Source organism: Oncorhynchus nerka, linkage group LG22 (genome assembly GCF_034236695.1).
Source record: "Oncorhynchus nerka isolate Pitt River linkage group LG22, Oner_Uvic_2.0, whole genome shotgun sequence".
Lineage (NCBI taxonomy): Eukaryota > Metazoa > Chordata > Actinopteri > Salmoniformes > Salmonidae > Oncorhynchus > Oncorhynchus nerka.
The window spans coordinates 14,308,120-14,328,833 of NC_088417.1; the positions used below are offsets into that span (position 1 = coordinate 14,308,120).

General features: G+C 45.9%; 1 protein-coding gene across 10 annotated transcripts in view; it reads left to right on the plus strand.

The window, feature by feature from the left end:
• LOC115123979 (receptor-type tyrosine-protein phosphatase mu-like) overlaps window positions 1-17,135 on the plus strand; it is a 399,895-nt gene extending 382,760 nt beyond the window's left edge. For all 10 annotated transcript variants that reach the window (XM_065006960.1, XM_065006962.1, XM_065006965.1 and 7 more), the window contains 5 exons: window positions 3,732-3,863; window positions 4,560-4,685; window positions 4,825-4,988; window positions 15,794-15,929; window positions 16,301-17,135. In XM_065006960.1, coding sequence (XP_064863032.1) covers window positions 3,732-3,863; window positions 4,560-4,685; window positions 4,825-4,988; window positions 15,794-15,929; window positions 16,301-16,354 — 612 coding nt within the window. In that variant the 3' untranslated portion in view covers window positions 16,355-17,135. The remainder of the gene's footprint in view (window positions 1-3,731; window positions 3,864-4,559; window positions 4,686-4,824; window positions 4,989-15,793; window positions 15,930-16,300) is intronic.
• Window positions 17,136-20,714: the final 3,579 nt, after the last annotated feature.

Here is a 20,714-nt window from a genome sequence, read left to right on the forward strand (position 1 = left end):
ACACGCACAGTGAGTGAGTGAGTGAGACACGCACAGTGAGTGAGTGAGACACGCACAGTGAGTGAGTGAGTCACGCACAGTGAGTGAGAGAGAGACACACACGCACAGTGAGTGAGTGAGTCACGCACAGTGAGAGAGAGACACACGCGCACACAGAGTGAGAGACGCACACAGTGAGTGAGTGAGTGAGACACACGCACACAGAGTGAGTGAGTGAGTGAGTGAGACACACGCACACAGAGTGAGTGAGTGAGTGAGACACACGCACACAGAGTGAGTGAGTGAGTGAGTGAGACACACGCACACAGAGTGAGTGAGTGAGACACACGCACACAGTGAGTGAGTGAGTGAGTGAGTGAGTGAGTGAGTGAGTGAGTGAGTGAGTGAGTGACACACAGTGAGAGAGACACACACATGGACACAGTGTGAGAGAGAGGGCCAGAGGGAGGAACAGAGAGAGAGAGAGGGGGCCAGAGGGAGGAACGGAGAGAGAGAGGGGGCCAGAGGGAGGAACGGAGAGAGAGAGGGGGCCAGAGGGAGGAACGGAGAGAGAGGGGGCCAAAGGGAGGAACGGAGAGAGAGGGGGCCAAAGGAGGAACGGAGAGAGAGGGGGCCAGAGGGAGGAACGGAGAGAGAGGAGGGCCAGAGGGAGGAACAGAGAGAGAGAGAGGGGCCAGAGAGAGGAGGGCCAGAGAGAGAGACCAGAGAGAGAGAGAGGGCCAGAGAGAGAGGAGAGGGCCAGAGAGAGAGAGAGGGCCAGAGAGAGAGAGAGGGCCAGAGAGAGAGAGAGGGCCAGAGAGAGAGAGAGGGCCAGAGAGAGAGAGAGGGCCAGAGAGAGAGAGAGGGCCAGAGAGAGAGAGAGAGAGAGGAACGGAGAGAGGCCAGAGGGAGGAACGGAGAGAGGCCAGAGGGAGGAACGGAGAGAGAGACAGGGGGGCCAGAGGGAGGAACGGAGAGAGAGAGAGAGAGAGACAGGGGGGCCAGAGGGAGGAACGGAGAGAGGGCCAGAGGAGGAACGGAGAGGGCCAGAGGGAGGAACGGAGAGGGCCAGAGGGAGGAACGGAGAGAGAGAGAGAGAGAGAGGGGGCCAGAGGGAGGAACGGAGAGAGAGAGAGGGGGCCAAAGGGAGGAACGGAGAGAGAGAGGGGGCCAGAGGGAGGAACGGAGAGAGAGGGGGCCAGAGGGAGGAACGGAGAGAGAGGGGGCCAGAGGGAGGAACGGAGAGAGAGAGGGGGCCAGGGAGGGAGGAACAGAGGGCCAGAGGGGGAACAGAGAGGGGGCCAGAGGGAGGAACAGAGAGAGAGAGAGGGGCCAGAGGGAGGAACAGACAGACAGAGGGAGAGAGAGGGAGGAGACAGAGAGAGAGAGGAGAGAGAGAGGAGAGAGAGGAGAGAGAGAGAGGCCAGAGGAGAGGAGAGAGAGAGAGAGAGAGAGAGAGAGAGAGGAACGGAGAGAGGCCAGAGAGAACGGAGAGAGGCCAGAGGGAGGAACGGAGAGAGAGACAGGGGGCCAGAGGGAGGAACGGAGAGAGAGAGACAGGGGGCCAGAGGAGGAACGGAGAGAGAGGGAGGAACGGAGAGAGGCCAGAGGGAGGAACGGAGAGAGAGACAGGGGGCCAGAGGGAGGAACAGAGAGAGAGAGAGACAGGGGGCGGAGAGACAGGGGGGCGGAACGAGAGAGAGGGGGCCAAAGGGAGGAACGGAGAGAGAGGGGGCCAGAGAGAACGGAGAGGGGGCCAGAGGGAGGAACGGAGAGAGAGAGGGGGCCAGAGGGAGGAACGGAGAGAGAGAGAGGGCCAGAGGGAGCGAAGGGCCAGAGGAGGAACGGAGAGAGAGGGGCCAGAGGGGAGGAAGAGGAGAGAGGAGGAAGAGAGAGAGAGGAGAACGGAGAGAGGGGGCCAGAGGGAGGAACGGAGAGAGAGAGAGAGATATATATATATATATATATATATATATATATATATATATATATATATATATATATATATATATATATATATATATATATATATATATATATATATATATATATATATATATATATATATATATATATATATATATATATATATATATATAGAGGGGAGAGAGGCCAGAGGGAGGAACGGAGAGAGGCCAGAGAGGAACGGGGGGCCAGAGGGAGGAGCGGAGAGAGAGGGGGGCCAGAGGGAGGAACGGAGAGAGAGGGGGCCAGAGGGAGGAACGGAGAGAGAGAGGGCCAGAGGGAGGAACAGAGAGAGAGAGGGGGCCAGAGGGAGGAACGGAGAGAGAGAGGGCCAGAGGGAGGAACAGAGAGAGAGGGCCAGAGGGAGGAACAGAGAGAGAGAGAGGGCCAGAGGGAGAGAGAGAGAGAGAGAGAGAGAGAGAGAGAGGAGAGAGAGAGAGAGGGAACGGAGAGAGGCCAGAGGGAGGAACGGAGAGAGGCCAGAGGGAGGAACGGAGAGGGCCAGAGGGAGGAACGGAGAGGGCCAGAGGGAGGAGCGGAGAGGGCCAGAGGGAGGAGCGGAGAGGGCCAGAGGGAGGAGCGGAGAGTGCCAGAGGGAGGAACGGAGAGTGCCAGAGGGAGGAACGGAGAGTGCCAGAGGGAGGAACGGAGAGGGCCAGAGGGAGGAACGGAGAGGGCCAGAGGGAGGAACGGAGAGGGCCAGAGGGAGGAACGGAGAGGGCCAGAGGGAGGAACGGAGAGGGCCAGAGGGAGGAACGGAGAGAGGCCAGAGGGAGGAACGGAGAGGGCCAGAGGGAGGAACGGAGAGAGCCAGAGAGAGGAACGGAGAGAGCCAGAGGGAGGAACGGAGAGAGCGAGAGGGCCAGAGGGAGGAACGGAGAGAGCGAGAGGGCCAGAGGGAGGAACGGAGAGAGCGAGAGGGCCAGAGGGAGGAACGGAGAGAGCGAGAGGGCCAGAGGGAGGAACGGAGAGAGAGAGAGGGCCAGAGGGAGGAACGGAGAGAGCGAGAGGGCCAGAGGGAGGAACGGAGAGAGAGAGAGGGCCAGAGGGAGGAACGGAGAGAGCGAGAGGGCCAGAGGGAGGAACGGAGAGAGAGAGAGGGCCAGAGGGAGGAACGGAGAGAGGGCCAGAGGGTGAAACAGAGGGATATCAGATTTGGTGACTCAGCAGTCTTGGGGCATCCTGTGGTTAAATAGCTGGTGGGTAAATTGCCCATCCATCTCTATAATAATCACCCAACGTTCCTTAGCCAGCCATTTTCCAGCCAAACCTAAACAGTAAGGGGACTGTCAGCATATCATGTTGATGAATGTCTATTGCTTTTTCTCTGTGCTTCCACCAACAATTATGTCCTTATTGAAAATGATTAAAAACAGATGGCTTTGGATTGATTCGTCCCATCGTCATGGAAATAACCTAACCAAAACAATTGCAATGTGGGTTTTTTTGTCGAACACAGCAATATGACTGTTTGGATTGGTTTAATGGAAATAAAGTGTCATCAATTATACTCATTAGTCACCATAGCAGCAGATATGGATTTGCTATGTGGTAGCAGTGTTGATAGTGGAATTAATTTATAATGCACATAAATATCTGGAACTAATGAACTACGTTTCCTGTTCATGTCTCCTTAAGGAACAGACATAGTATCGTGAACTGGAGATCTGACCTCATTATGACCCCGAGAGTCTGACGACGTGTCCATTATCTCTGGAACGTTTATTTAGAATACTACTATTCTAGTAGACAAAGTAGACGGACTTTCTCCTCCTCTTCCTCCACAGAGCTACAAGCAGCCGTCAGCTTTCATCGTTACCCAGCACCCCTTGCCCAACACGGTCAAAGACTTCTGGAGGCTGGCGCTGGACTACCACTGCACCTCCATAGTGATGCTCAACGACGTAGACCCAGCACAGGTAAGAGAGGCCAGTCAACCATGCCAACATTTACTATACCATCAAACACAGACCTTCCACATTTGGAGGTCTATAAAAACATATGTTTGTCCTCATGCACTTTATTAAATGATAATGGTTTTGATCGACTACCAAAAGTCCAGGGGCCCTATTCGCATAGAAAGGAGAACCGACCAGTGTATGGTTAGATAAACCCGTAAAGAGGAGGGGAAGGCGTCTGCCTCAAACTGACTCTGGGCGTTCAGGCCTGGGGCCCTGTCTGTCAAAATGTAGCAGGGATCAAAGAATGGTGTGTAGCAGCTTTTCCTTGCAACACCGCCCCCTTGGCTGGCTACAGTAGCCTCTCGTACCCATTTCTGACTGTAGCCAGACAAACAGGGTACACTGCTATGGTGGAATGCCCTAGTGTGTGTCATTGTGGATTAGGCTCAATAGAAAGTGTTTTGCTCTTAATACGGAATCCATTTTAGGAAGTCCCTAGTAGTCAGTGACATGCTCACCTGTTAGCCTTAGCAATTCTCACTTCTCACCTCAAAATAGTTGTTCCTCAATCCTCAAACAATGCGACTTCGTCTCTCAGATAGAACGGCTCGGTTGTCATTGCTCAAAGCGAAGGTGTCGATTGTCAGCCACTTCTCAGTTTATTCAAATGTCTCATTTTAAATGTGTATGCAATAAGTGTGTGTTTGTGTGCAGCTGTGTCCCCAGTACTGGCCGGAGAACGGCGTGCACCGCCACGGGCCCATCCAGGTGGAGTTTGTGTCAGCTGACCTGGAGGAGGACATCATCAGCAGGATATTCCGTGTCTACAATGCTGCACGGGTACGAGACAGAACACACACACACACACACACACACACACACACACACACACACCCTCCCACACACACACACACACACACACATTCCCTCCCACTCGCACACACACACAGTCATTCTAACATCATGTCTCTCTGTCCAGCCGCAGGACGGGTCCCGCATGGTGCAGCAGTTCCAGTTCCTGGGCTGGCCCATGTACCGGGATACCCCCGTCTCCAAGCGCTCCTTCCTCAAGCTCATCCGCCAGGTGGACAAGTGGCAGGAGGAGTATGACGGGGGAGAGGGACGTACCGTGGTGCACTGTCTGTAAGTACGGTTGCAAAGGGAGGGGGTATTACTGGAAGTGTTCTAATCATCTCTGGCCCTCTGTTGCCTTTATAACATGTCAAATTATATGAATTCATTCAATAAAATGATTTTTAAAATAGAATGACAAAGCTGTGAAACATTATCCTGAATATAAACCATTAACTTAGTGAAAACCATTGGTGTTTAATATGAGGATGTCAGCCTGAAATATATATTTTTAAATTGTTTACACACTTGTATTTATTTCACTATGTCGATATCTAGTTGTCAATGTTTTGCCTTTGAACTGGTTGTAGTTGGAAGAGTTGCAGAGTTATTTGAAAACAATGCTGTTGTTGATTAGATGCTTTTTTCCATTAATTAGGCTATTTAGTCACATAAAAAATGATTACTATAAATAATACAAATAAAAAAAGTTATTCATGTAAGTTACAATAAAATGCCATAGATTTTCTGTTAATTACCAAAATTACTGAAGATTCCAGTAACTTTTGTAAATGACTGGTAGCTTTGCAGCCCTGTCTGTAAGTACCTACCGGTCATGACACAGCCTACACCTAGTGGACAGTAGACCTTAAACCTAGCTCTGTACTTCCTGAATCGGTAGAAAGAGAAGGGAATCTTTGGTATTTGATATAACAATCAGATGGGTCATTTTGGTCCAACATGGCCGCCCAAAATGCCACCGGAGTCACAGTAACACTGGACCACTCCGGTGGGACAGTGTGAAATGTCACGGTCATCCTCTAATGGTGATCAATTACACTCTAGCCATCGGGATTGTAGCCCTGCGTCTCTTCATCCTGCCTTCTGACAGCCATCTGTAAGGCTGACATACTGAAGACAACACTCAGTGCTCACACAAACATTGTCTGCCATCATAATGAACCATAATGAACAGAACGCAATTTAAAGGCCCACTTCCTAATAAAAAACAACAACAAGACAGCAACCCTGCTTCTTGTTTTGCTGTAAGGCTCAGGAATAGGGCTGAAATATAGCACATTTTCCCCCAACATCAGACACCCCCTAACTTCGGACGTCTCTAGTGGTTAGAGGATTAAATCGCCTCAAGAGCTCAAGATTTAAATGGACTGGAAAATAACGGTACATTTTGCGACTAAAGACACCCTATGTAAGTTAAGTTAGATTTTGAGAGTTTAAAAAAACTAAAACATTTATACACATGTTGTGGGGACACGCTGTATAGTGTAAAATTTGACAGAACGACAGACCACACATCATTTAATATCCAACTTTTTACCTCTGAAAAATTGCTAATGGATTTCAGGCAAGTAATAATCTTTTTACCGGAAGGCCAGCTAGTGAACTATCTAGTATCACTTCAGATACAAGGTTGGTGTCTCTTTTTTGAACAAAATTAGGAGGAATATATCTGGTAATTGAACAAAATAGTAAGGTGGCCAATAACTGGTATGCCGATAATAAGGGATGTATTGTGGGGTGTAAACCACTTATCAAAAAGCTCATATTAGTATTTCTGCTGAAATGTCAAACATATATATATATATATATGTATGTGTGTGTATGTATATATATGTGTATGTATGTATGTATATGTATATATACACTGCTCAAAAACATAAAGGGAACACTAAAATAACACATCCTAGATCTGAATGAATTAAATATTCTTATTTAATACTTTTTTCTTTACATAGTTGAATGTGCTGACAACAAAATCACACAACAATTATCAATGGAAATCAAATTTATCAACCCATGGAGGTCTGGATTTGGAGTCACACTCAAAATTAAAGTGGAAAACCACACTACAGGCTGATCCAACTTTGATGTAATGTCCTTAAAACAAGTCAAAATGAGGCTCAGTAGTGTGTGTGGCCTCCACGTGCCTGTATGACCTCCCTACAACGCCTGGGCATGCTCCTGATGAGGTGGCGGATGGTCTCCTGAGGGATCTCCTCCCAGACCTGAACTAAAGCATCCGCCAACTCCTGGACAGTCTGTGGTGCAATGTGGCGTTGGTGGATGGAGCGAGACATGATGTCCCAGATGTGCTCAATTGGATTCAGGTCTGGGGAACGGGCGGGCCAGTCCATATCATCAATGCCTTCCTCTTGCAGGAACTGCTGACACACTCCAGCCACATGAGGTCTAGCATTGTCATGCATTAGGAGGAACCCAGGGCCAACCGCACCAGCATATGGTTTCACAAGGGGTCTGAGGATCTCATCTCGGTACCTAATGGCAGTCAGGCTACCTCTGGCGAGCACATGGGGGGCTGTGCGGCCCCCCAAAGAAATGCCACCCCACACCATGACTGACCCACCGCCAAACCGGTCATGCTGGAGGATGTTGCAGGCAGCAGAACGTTCTCCACGGCGTCTCCAGACTGTCACGTCTGTCACATGTGCTCAGTGTGAACCTGCTTTCATCTGTGAAGAGCACAAGGGCGCCAGTGGCGAATTCTCTGGCAAATGCCAAACGTCCTGCATGGTGTTGGGCTGTAAGCACTACCCCCACCTGTGGACGTCGGGCCCTCATACCACCCTCATGGAGTCTGTTTCTGACCGTTTGAGCAGACACATGCACATTTTTGGCCTGCTGGAGGTCATTTTGCAGGGCTCTGGTAGTGCTCCTCCTGCTCCTCCTTGCACAAAGGCGGAGGTAGCAGTCCTGCTGCTGGGTTGTTGCCCTCCTACGGCCTCCTCCACGTCTCCTGATGTACTGGCCTGTCTCCTGGTAGCGCCTCCATGCTCTGGACACTACGCTGACAGGCACAGCAAACCTTCTTGCCACAGCTCGCATTGATGTGCCATCCTGGATGAGCTGCACTACCTGAGCCACTTGTGTGGGTTGTAGACTCCGTCTCATGCTACCACTAGAGTGAAAGCACCGCCAGCATTCAAAAGTGACCAAAACATCAGCCAGGAAGCATAGGAACTGAGAAGTGGTCTGTGGTTATCACCTGCAGAACCACTCCTTTATGTGTCTTGCCTATAATTTCCACCTGTTGTCTATTCCATTTGCACAACAGCATGTGAAATGTATTGTCAATCAGTGTTGCTTCCTAAGTGGACAGTTTGATTTCACAGAAGTGTGATTGACTTGGAGTTAGATTGTGTTGTTTAAGTGTTCCCTTTATTTTTTTGAGCAGTGTATATATGTATATATATATGTATATGTATGTATGTATGTATGTATGTGTATGTATGTATGTATGTATGTATGTATGTATGTATGTATGTATGTATGTATGTATGTATGTATGTATGTATGTATGTATGTATGTATGTGTGTGTGTGTGTGTGTGTGTGTGTGTGTGTGTGTGTATGTATGTATGTGTAGCATATATATCGGTAGCATATATATATACATACATATATACACACACAGTTGAAGTCAGAAGTTTACATACACTTAGGTTGGAGTCATTAAAACTCATTTTTCAACCACTCCACAAATTTCTTGTTAACAAACTATAGTTTTGGCAAGTCTGTTAGGACATCTACTTTGTGCATGACACAAGTAATTTTTCCAACAATTGTTTAAGGGCAGATTATTTCACTTAGAATTCTCTGTATCACAATTCGTGGGTCAGAAGTTTACATACACTAGTTGACTTTGCCTTTAAACAGTTAAACAGAAAATTATGTCATGGCTTTAGAAGATTCTGATAGGCTAATTGACATAATTTCAGTCAATTGGAGGTGTACCTGTGGATGTATTTCAAGGCCTACCTTCAACCTCAGTACCTCTTTGCTTGACATTGTGGGAAAATCAAAAGAAATCAGCCAAGACCTCAGAAAACACATTTTAGACCTCCACAAGTCTGGTTCATCCTTCGGAGCAATTTCCAAACACCTGAAGGTACCACGTTCATCTGTTCAAACAATAGTACGCAAGTATAAACACCATGGGACACGCAGCTGTCATACCGCTCAGGAAGGAGACTCGTTCTGTCTCCTAGAGATGAATGTATTTTGGTACAAAAAGTGCATATCAATCCCAGAACAACAGCAAAGGACCTTATGAAGATGCTGGAGGAAACCGGTACAAAATTATCTATGTCCACAGTAAAACGAGTCCTATATCGACATAACCTGAAAGGCCACTCAGCAAGGAAGAAGCCACTGCTCCAAAACCTCCTTTAAAAAAGCCAGTCTACGGTTTGCATCTGCACATGGGGACAAAGATCGTACTTTTTGGAGAAATGTCCTCTGATCTGATGAAACAAAAATGGTACTGCTTGGACATAATGACCATCGTTATGTTTGGAGGAAAAAGGGAGAGGCTTGCCAAAGAACACTATCCCAACCGTGAAGCACGGGGGTGGCAGCATCATGTTGTGGGGGTGCTTTGCTGCAGGAGGCACTGGTGAAGTTCACAAAATAGATGACATCATGAAAATGACTCCAAGCTTACTTCCAAAGTTGTGGCAAAATGGCTTAGGGACAACAAAGTCAAGGTATTGGAGTGGCCATCACAAAGCCCTGACCCCAATCCTATTGAAAGTTTGTGGGCAGAACTGAAAAAGCATGTGCGAGCAAGGAGGCCTACAAACCTGACTCAGTTACACCAGCTCTGTCAGGAGGAATGGGCCAAAATTCACCCAACTTACTGTGGGAAGCTTGTGGAAAGCTACCTGAAACGTTTGACCCAAATTAAACAATTTAAAGGCAATGCTATCAAATACTAATTTAACGTATGTAAACTTCTGACCCACTGGGAATGTGGTGAAAGAAATAAAAGCTGAAATAAATCATTTATTGACATTTCACATTCTTAAAATAAAGTTGTGATCCTAACTGACCTAAGACAGGACTTTTTTACTAGGATTAGATGTCAGGAATTGTGAAATTCTGAGTTTCAATATATTTGGCTAAGGTGTATATAAACTTCCGACTTCAACTGTATTTAATTCAAAATGATCAAAAATCTCAATCTATTTCTATTTGACCCATTTAGTCTGGCCCAAGCCAACTTTTTTAACCAGACAAATCAGTGTGATATCACGGTGTGAATGTAAATGTGCAATCCATTCCAGGTTCCACTTATGAAGTAGAAGAAATACAGAGGAGAGGCTGATCTGAATTACAAGACGGAATCACATCAGATGAGCTTGTGGTTCCCGATGCTGCCCAGATTTAGCTTTTAATGCCCCGGTGGGAGAGGCCTCTGGGTGGGCCTCTGCCTCAGCTCAATCTGCCCTTCCTTATCTTCAGCAACCCCACTTTACTCAGAGAAATGGGGGGGGGGAGGAGGGGGGAGAGATAATGAGATTGGAAAGTAGAGGGAAGGAGGACGACAGGGTGGTTGTTGATGTAGTCTGTGATTGGTGCTCTTTAACAGGTTTACCAGTCCGTTCTGTAAGCCAGAGAGTCCAGGAGAAAAAAACAAAACACCCACATACGTGACTCTTGTTAGTCTCTGGAGAGATTCCTATCACCCGACCAGAGAGTCCGCACACATACATATAGTCACACACAGGCGCAGACACACATACACACACAAGATGCAGACACACACTAACCAGAGACAAACAGCCCACACAACACACATGTTCAACAAAGGTCAGAAAGAGACCACTGTCTAACTGCCTGATCTGACGCTCTATTACCCTCGTGTAGTGTACTATATCGGAAATAGGGTCCAAACATTCCCCGGAAAAATGCGTAAGGCCAGAGGAATGTGGAGGTTGACAGAGGTTAACCCCTGAGTTGAGAGAGGAGAAGTAAACAGGTTTTATTCGTAAGGGAGAGTGGAGTAAGTTTAGCCACCCAAGTTGAGCCAAGGCAGTACGCTGAGCCACCCTTGTTTCTAGGAAACCGAACACAAAATGAATCATTTGACCAAATATTTAGGTAGAGGTCATCATTTCATGGAGTCTGTGAAGGAAGAAAAAATGGAAAGCAAGTTAGATCCTAAAAACAGATTTTCACCAGGTCAAATTAGTTTGTGTTAGAGGTTTCATGATGCTTGTATCTAAACCAAAGTAGATAATTTAAAGATTGTTCAGTATGTCAGTTGGGGTCTCTATAAGCTTCAATATGAGGTCCTAAACCGAGCATGAATGTGCATCCTTGTAGATGTGTGGGCTAATATAGTCAAACGATTTGCCTTGGGTTAAGTTGAGCCAATGGCAAGTTGAGCAAATTGAAACATTTTCTTCCCAGCTGTAATGCAAGGCAAAGACATCTGATTGGTAAAACCCTGGATCGTTGTTATTCTAACTTCCGCGACGCATATAAGGCCCTCCCCCGCCCTCCTTTCGGAAAAGCTGACCACGACTCCATTTTGTTGCTTCCAGCCTACAGACCGACTAAAACAAGAAGCTCCCGCGCTCAGCTCTGTTCAACGCTGGTCCGACCAATCTGATTCCATGCTTCAAGACTGCTTCGATCACGTGGATTGGGATATGTTCCACATTGCATCCAACAACAACATTGAAGAATACGCTGATTCCGTGAGCAAGTTCATTAGAAAGTGCATCGGCGATGTTATACCCACAGCAACGATTAAAACATTCCCAAACCAGAAACCTCGGATTGATGGAAGCATTCGCGCGAAACTGAAAGCGCGAACCACTGCTTTCAACCAGGGCAAGGTGACCGGAAACATGACCGAATACAAACAGTGTAGCTATTCCCTCCGCAAGGCAATCAAACAAGCTAAGCGTCAGTATAGAGACAAAGTAGAGTCGCAATTCAACGGCTCAGACACAAGAGGTATGTGGCAGGGTCTACAGTCAATCACGGATTACAAAAAGAAAACCAGCCCCGTCGCGGACCAGGATGTCTTGCTCCCAGACAGACCAAATAACTTCTTTGCTCGCTTTGAGGACAATACAGTGCCACTGACACGGCCCGCTACCAAAACCTGCGGACTCTCCTTCACTGCAGCCGACGTGAGTAAAACATTTAAACGTGATAACCCTCGCAAGGCTGCAGGCCCAGATGGCATCCCCAGCCGCATCCTCAGAGCATGCGCAGACCAGCTGGCTGGTGTGTTTACAGACATATTCAAGCAATCCTTATCCCAGTCTGCTGTTCCCATATCCTTCGAGGGCCACCATTGTTCCTGTTTCCAAGAAAGCTAAGGTAACTGAGCTAAACGACTACCACCGGTAGCACTCACTTCCGTCATCATGAAGTGCTTTGAGAGACTAGGCAAGGACCATATCACCTCCACCCTACCTGACACCCTAGAACCACCAATTTGCTTACCGCCCCAATAGGTCCACAGACGACGCAACCACACTGCACACTGCCCTAACCCATCTGGACAAGAGGAATACCTATGTGAGAATGCTGTTCATCGACTACAGCTCAGCATTTAACACCATAGTACCCTCCAAACTCGTCATCAAGCTCGACCCCGCCCTGTGCAACTGGGTAGTGGACTTCCTGAACGGGCCGCCCCCAGGTGGTGAGTGTAGGTAACAACATCTCCACCCCGCTGATCCTCAACACTGGGGCCCCACAAAGGTGCATTCTGAGCCCTCTCCTGTACTCTCTGTTCACCCACGACTGCGTGGCCATGCACGCCTCCAACTCAATCATCAAGTTTGCGGACGACACTACAGTGGTAGGCTTGATTACCAACAACGATGAGACGGCCTACAGGGAGGAGGTGAGGGCCCTCGGAGTGTGGTGTCAGGAAAATAACCTCACACTAAACGTCAACAAAACAAAGGAGATGATTGTGGACTTCAGGAAACAGCAGAAGGAGCACCCCCCTATCCACATCGACGGGACAGTAGTGGAGAGGGTAGTAAGTTTTAAGTTCCTCGGCTTACACATCACAGACAAACTGAATTGGTCCACCCACACAGACAGCGTTGTGAAGAAGGCGCAGCAGCGCCTCTTCAACCTCAGGAGGCTGAAGAAATTTGTCTTGTCACCAAAAGCACTCACAAACTTCTACAGATGCACAATCGAGAGCATGCTGTCAGGCTGTATCACCGCCTGGTACGGCAACTGCTCCGCTCACAACCGTAAGGCTCTCCAGAGGGTAGTGACGTCTGCACAACGCATCACCAGGGGCAAACTACCTGCCCTCCAGGACACCTACACCACCCGATGTCACAGGAAGGCCATAAAGATCATCAAGGACAACAACCACCCGAGCCACTGCCTGTTCACCCCGCTATCATCCAGAAGGCGAGGTCAGTACAGGTGCATCAAAGCAGGGACCGAGAGACTGAAAAACAGCTTCTATCTCAAGGCCATCAGACTGTTAAACAGCCACCACTAACATTGAGTGGCTGCTGCCAACATACTGACTCAACTCCAGCCACTTTAATAATGGAAGTTTATGTAAAAAATGTATCACTAGCCACTTTAAACAATGCCACTTAATATAATGTTTACATACCCTACATTACTCATCTCATATGTATATGTATATACTGTACTCTATATCATCTACTGCATCTTGCCATCTTTATGTAATACATGTATCACTAGCCACTTTAAACTATACCACTTTATGTTTACATACCCTACATTACTCATCTCATATGTATATACTGTACTCGATACCATCTACTGCATCTTGCCTATGCCGTTCTGTACCATCACTCATTCATATATCTTTATGTACATATTCTTTATCCCTTTACACTTGTGTGTATAAGGTAGTAGTTTTGGAATTGTAAGGTTAGATTACCTGTTGGTTATTACTGCATTGTCGGAACTAGAAGCACAAGCATTTCGCGACACTCGCATTAATATCTGCTAACCATGTGTATGTGACAAATAAAATTTGATTTGATTTTATCGCTGGGATTTGAGGTAACAGCAGGGCCTATATTAAGTGTTAAATTGGTACAAATAATTTTTTAGGTTTAAAAAGGATTTTGGCAGTCAGATGTCTCTGAATCCAGTATGAAGGAAGTTATACGTAGTTTCGTGAGCCCATGCTAACTAGCGTTAGCGCAACAACTGGAAGTCTATGGTATCTACTAGCATACTAGCAGTTACCATAGACTTCCAATCATGGCGCTAACGCTAGTTAGCAACGTCCTTCAAACAGCACGCAGAGACATACAATTTTATTTACAAGTTCATTTGACTCTGGGGAAGTAGATGGATGGCTTCGTTGCCATAATCCTGAAATATCCATTTAAGACTGTGTTAAAAGATACTTAAAATGACGAAAACAGAACAGCGATTAGGTTTGTGTTGAATTGTATTTGGGAAATAATAAGTTAAACCATTCAGTAAAGACATTTGTAGGTTGTTTAACTTGCCCGGTCCCTCAGCTCAACTTACTCCATACCCGGGGGGTGTAAGTTGTGCTGAGACCTTTTGAAACCTGTGATGTCTAAATTAATTGTGACTATTCCCAGTGACACAAATACAAAAATACAATATATGTAGTTGTCTTTGTCAGAAAGAATACTATATTTCCCTTGACAGAGTGATGCTGAATGGAAAACATGGCTCAACTTACCTTAATCTCCCCGAAACTGAACTCAAACTGCTTCCACTTGTGACACTTTGGGACTCTCCTTTTGCAACTCTTAAAAGCTCTTTTGTCTTTTCAGACAGTAAAGTTAACCATCTGGAGAGTTTCTGAGGAAGAGCACTAACTACTTAGCGAGCCAGCTGTATGTTCCACACAGGGGTGAAAATAGAATGAATTTCTTCCCAGTACGGGACCTAAAACATTTGATGGGCCTAATCATAGAATTACATATAGAATTCAATAGGATCTCTGTGGTTCTAGTCGTAAAGATTATTCATTTAACTATTACCTTTTATTGTTGCATAAACACAACCTGTCATGTGTTCATCTGATTTGTCAAACAATCACTTCAAAGGGCTCCTTTACTAGGCTACCCGGGCACGTTCATCCACTCTCAACATATTACCAGCCTCAAAACAGTGGTGAATGGAAAAATACATGTTACACAAAACACTAAAGTGTAATGACGGGCACGTTCATCCACTCTCAACATATTACCAGCCTCAAAACAGTGGTGAATGGAAAAATACATGTTACACAAAACACTAAAGTGTAATGACATTTGGCGATTGTCATTAGGCCAGAATGTATGCATCCACTGCTGCCCGCATGCGTCTCTGTGTCGGCCACTCATCTCTGCCTTGGTAAAATGTCAGTGTTCTTGTCAAACCGCATCGCATTTTGGAGTGTAGGCTATAGCACCCGTTTTCAAGTCCATTCGCTCATTTTCCATGCCTCTGACATGCGGTAATGATAAAAAGTGGTGTAATAGCTTACAGTTTTCTTGACATTTTGTTTTAATTATTGTGATAGGCTTCCTGTTTTACTGGTACCACCTTACTTTCACCCCACACATACTTGACTATCAGTGGGTGGCCTGGCCACCTCTTGTAGTGGTGGAATGGCAGTATGGTGGCGCCATCTAGAGGGCAAAATCCAAAACAACAAGCACAGAAAGAGATTGGGAAGTTTAGACAAGCTTTATGTCAAACCTGTCACCATACAACACTGATAATGTTATTCATTCATTAAGCTTACATTTTGTCCAGGTAACACATTACTTAAAGCCGGTGTAATGTTTTATAAAATTGGACAAAGGATACTTAATTTGGGGGTGGAAATGTTTTGCAAATCTGACAGGTTTTTATGGACTTATTATACAAATATTATGACTAGGTCTATGATCCAACCCTGTCTCTTTTTTCTCTCTCTCTCTCCTCTCTCTCTTTCTCTCTTTCTCTCTCTCTCTCTCTCTCTCTCTCTCTCTCTCTTTCTTTCTTTCTTTCTTTCTTTCTTTCTTTCTTTCTTTCTTTCTTTCTTTCTTTCTTTCTTTCTTTCTTCCTTCTCAGGAATGGTGGAGGACGTAGCGGGACATTCGGTGCGATTAGCATCGTGTGCGAAATGCTCCGGCATCAGCGTTCAGTCGATGTGTTCCACGCGGTCAAAACGCTGAGGAACAACAAACCCAACATGGTCGACTTACTGGTCAGTGCTGATCTAGGATCAGTTATCGCCTTTTAGATCATAAGGAATAACATGAGATGGAAGGGGAGGGGCTGATCCTAGATCAGCACTCTTACTCTGAGATGATTTATGAATACAGACCCTAACCCTTATAGTGGTTTACTGGTCATCACTACAAATTTTGCAGTTACAACATGCTAATGGGTTCTTATGGGACAAGTTGTGCTGCCAAAGTCAGTTGAATTGAAAATTGCTGTTGACATTTTGAATAAGGAGAAAATATCACTGTGATTGTGAATCGCACAGCCATTATAATGCAGTAATTAAAGTCAATTCAGCCATGTCTGGTCCAGTCACTATCACTGATGTTCTCTTCTTCCCATCTTTCACAGGATCAATACAAGTTCTGCTATGAGGTGGCACTGGAGTACTTGAATTCTGGTTAGCTGTGCTGAAAGCTGCTCCCCTCATCTGTCCTACCCCCTTCAAGCCCCCTTCAAGCCCCCGCACCACAGCCCTCACAGCTTCCCTTGACACGGTCTCTTAAACCCGAGTGAATGTTGGTTACTGGAGGACAGAAATGAAGTGCTGTGTTCCGCTGGGCACGGGACAGGGTCGTGCCATCGCACCGCTACGGGACAGGGTCGTGCCATCGCACCGCTACGGGACAGGGTCGTGCCATCGCACCGCTACGGGACAGGGTCGTGCCATCGCACCGCTACGGGACAGGGTCGTGCCATCGCACCGCTACGGGACAGGGTCGTGCCATCGCACCGATACGGATTTAAGAAGAGGGGAGAGAGGGTTCCCTCAGTCTACTCTCAAATGGCTACGTTGACCCTGAACTTGATGAACTTTCCCCCTCGCATCTTGCATCTCTCATTCCTGCCCCCCCAACCCCTCTCCTCTCTACTAGTCAGTGTTACTGTAACCCCCCCCCCTCTCCTCTCTACTAGTCAGTGTTACTGTAACCCCCCTCTCCTCTCCACTCTACTAGTCAGTGTTACTGTAACCCCCTCTCCTCTCCTCTCTACTAGTCAGTGTTACTGTAACCCCCTCTCCTCTCTACTAGTCAGTGTTACTGTAACCCCCCTCTCCTCTCCTCTATTCAGTGTTACTGTAACCCCCCCTCTCCTGTCCTCTAGTCAGTGTTACTGTAACCTCTCCTCTCCTCTAGTCAGTGTTACTGTAACCCCCCTCTCCTCTCCTCTAGTCAGTGTTACTGTAACCCCCTCTCCTGTCCTCTAGTCAGTGTTACTGTAACCCCCCCTCCTCTCCTCTAGTCAGTGTTACTGTAACCCCCCTCTCCTCTCCTCTAGTCAGTGTTACTGTAACCCCCCTCTCCTCTCCTCTAGTCAGTGTTACTGTAACCCCCCTCTCCTGTCCTCTAGTCAGTGATACTGTAACCCCCCCCTCTCCTGTCCTCTAGTCAGTGTTACTGTAACCCCCCTCTCCTGTCCTCTAGTCAGTGATACTGTAACCCCCTCTCCTCTCCTCTAGTCAGTGTTACTGTAACCCCCCCACTAGACAGCACCACTGTGTTTACCCTCACCACCCCTCACCCAGAACAGTGCCTGAACAGGAGTTCACACTGATGTATTCCATTGCCCATATGTCACCATCTCCCAACCCTCTCTATTGTTTCAACAAAAAAAGCTCTCCTCTTGCCAGTGACTCCAGTTTATTGCTTTTTTAATGCTCCTCTGATGATCGATGTAATTTCTGTTTCTGTGGGTAAATGCGACATAAGCGTAATGTTGATGTGTTGGTTTTTAATCCACGTTTTTCATTTCCGTTGATATACAGTGGGGCAAAAAAAGTATTTAGTCAGCCACCAATTGTGCAAGTTCTCCCACTTAAGATGAGAGACCTGTAATTTTCATCATAGGTACACTTCAATTACGACAGGCAAAATGAGAAAAAAAAATATCCAGAAAATCACATTGTAGGATTGTTAATGAATTTATTTGCAAATTATGGTGGAAAATAAGTATTTGGTCAATAACAAAAGTTTCTCTCATACCCTTTGTTGGCAATGACAGAGATCAAACATTTTCTGTAAGTCTTCACAACGTTTTCATACACTGTTGCTGGTATTTTGGCCCATTCCTCCATGCAGATCTCCTCTAGAGCAGTGATGTTTTGGGGCTGTTGCTGGGCAACATGGACTTTCAACTCCCTCCAAAGATTTTCTATGGGGTTGAGATCTGGAGACTGGCTAGGCCACTCCAGGACCTTGAAATGCTTCTTACGAGCCACTCCTTCGTTGCCCGGGCGGTGTGTTTGGGATCATTGTCATGCTGAAAGACTCAGCCACGTTTCATCTTCAATGCCCTTGCTGATGGAATGAGGTTTTCACTCAAAATCTCACGATACATGGCCCCATTCATTCTTTCCTTTACACGGATCAGTCATCCTGGTCCCTTTGCAGAAAAACAGCACCAAAGCATGATGTTTCCACCCCCATACTTCACAGTAGGTATGGTGTTCTTTGGATGCAACTCAGCATTCTTTGTCCTCCAAACACGACGAGTTGAGTTTTTACCCTACGCCGTCCCTGGCGGCATAGTGTGTTACTAATGGTAGGCTTTGTTACTTTGGTCCCAGCTCTCTGCAGGTCATTCACTAGGTCCCCCCGTGTGGTTCTGGGATTTTTGCTCACCGTTCTTGTGATCATTTTGACCCCACGGGGTGAGATCTTGCGTGGAGCCCCAGATCGAGGGAGATTATCAGTGGTCTTGTATGTCTTCCATTTCCTAATAATTGCTCCCACAGTTAATTTCTTCAAACCAAGCTGCTTACCTATTGCAGATTCAGTCTTCCCAGCCTGGTGCCGGTCTACAATTTTGTTTCTGGTGTCCTTTGACAGCTCTTTGGTCTTGGCCATAGTGTAGTTTGGAGTGTGACTGAGGTTGTGGACAGGTGTCTTTTATACTGATAACAAGTTCAAACAGGTGCCATTAATACAGCTAACGAGTGGAGGACAGAGGAGCCTCTTAAAGAAGAAGTTACAGGTCTGTGAGAGCCAGAAATCTTGCTTGTTTGTAGGTGACCAAATACTTATTTTCCACCATAATTTGCAAATAAATTCATTAAAAATTATACAATGTGATTTTCTGGATTTTTTTCTCATTTTGTCTGTCATAGTTGAAGTGTACCTATGATGAAAATTACAGGCCTCTCTCCTATTTTTAAGTGGGAGGACTTGCACAATTGGTGGCTGACTAAATACTTATTTGCCCCACTGTGTATATATATCTATTTTTTACAATGTTTGTTAATATGGTGAAGTGGTTTGACATGTATAGCTAAAGTTGAACCGGCATTAAGAAAGAAAGTGAAATCTTAAATGTTTATGCTGCCATCACTTTGGTTGCTATTAGTATCGGCGTGCTGGCAGGAGGAAAAAACGCTGTCCTGTAAACGCCCACACCAAGCTTTTCGTCAGGTCAACAGATCCAAAGCTTAATTAATTGCGGTCATTATTGTTAATATTGTAAATATTTTAAGTTGGACAGACTATTTATTCATTGAGCGTTTTTGTGAAGCACATTGAGTGACAATCATTTTTTTTTTGCATAATGTTGACCAGATGTATTGTAAGCCTTGTATTTATCTTGTATGGAAGAAAAAAAACTACTCAAACTTACAAATACATACATATCTATTGATATGTGTTTTTTGTGTGTTGTGCAGATTTTATTCTCATCCATTTTTAGCTAGCAGTGGCTAAAGTTTGAAGTGGCTGTTTAAAGAAATCTGAGCCATGGATTATAGTTATCCTGGCTCATAGACTACTTTCAGAAATATGAGCCATGGATTACAGTTTCTCCTGGCTCATAGACTACTTTCAGAAATATGATCCATGGATTATAGTTCTCCTGGCTCATAGACTACTTTCAGAAATATGATCCATGGATTACAGTTCTCCTGGCTCATAGACTACTTTCAGAAATATGATCCATGGATTACAGTTTCTCCTGGCTCATAGAGTACTTTCAGAAATATGATCCATGGATTACAGTTTCTCCTGGCTCATAGAGTATTTTCAGAAATATGATCCATGGATTATAGTTATCCTGGCTCATAGACTACTTTCAGAAATATGATCCATGGATTACAGTTTCTCCTGGCTCATAGACTACTTTCAGAAATCGGATCTATATCCTTTGATCCATATCGGAAGACCATATCCTTTGTACATTGGCAGAAATATATTGAGGCAAGAAACTACGAGACCCAGCATGCAACAGCATGTGATCTCACCAAATATTTCCTCATTTAACCCCACTCTGCCTCATTGGGATAATTATGGGAGATTGTCAGTAGTCAGTCCTCTCCTCGCTGGTGGCGCTCTACAGTTTCAATGTGACGTTGTATTCTGTAACAGTGAATGGAATCATTGCTATAATATGAAGTTAAATGTACTGCAAGTATATAAGGCACCGCAAGATGGCAGCAGAGACCAGAACCTTTATAAACCCATTGTCAATGAACCCATGCAAGGTGAGATTTATGCGCCCATGTCGTCTCGTCTGCTGCTGACTTTCTGGTTGGAACTGCTTTGTTTCGAATTGCAAATTCATGTCAATAATAAATATGATCCCTATATATTTCTAAAAAGGCCAGTATGATGTGTACCCACAGAAGGATCTGCACACGTTCTCAGTTAAACCTCAAGATTTAGTTGTGACACTCATAACACATCATGCACGAGTTACCTTTCTTGACATTTCTACATTGACATAAATTGCTGTCAGAGTGCCATCATAACGGAATTGATAGTAGATTCTCCAGTCGTTGTAA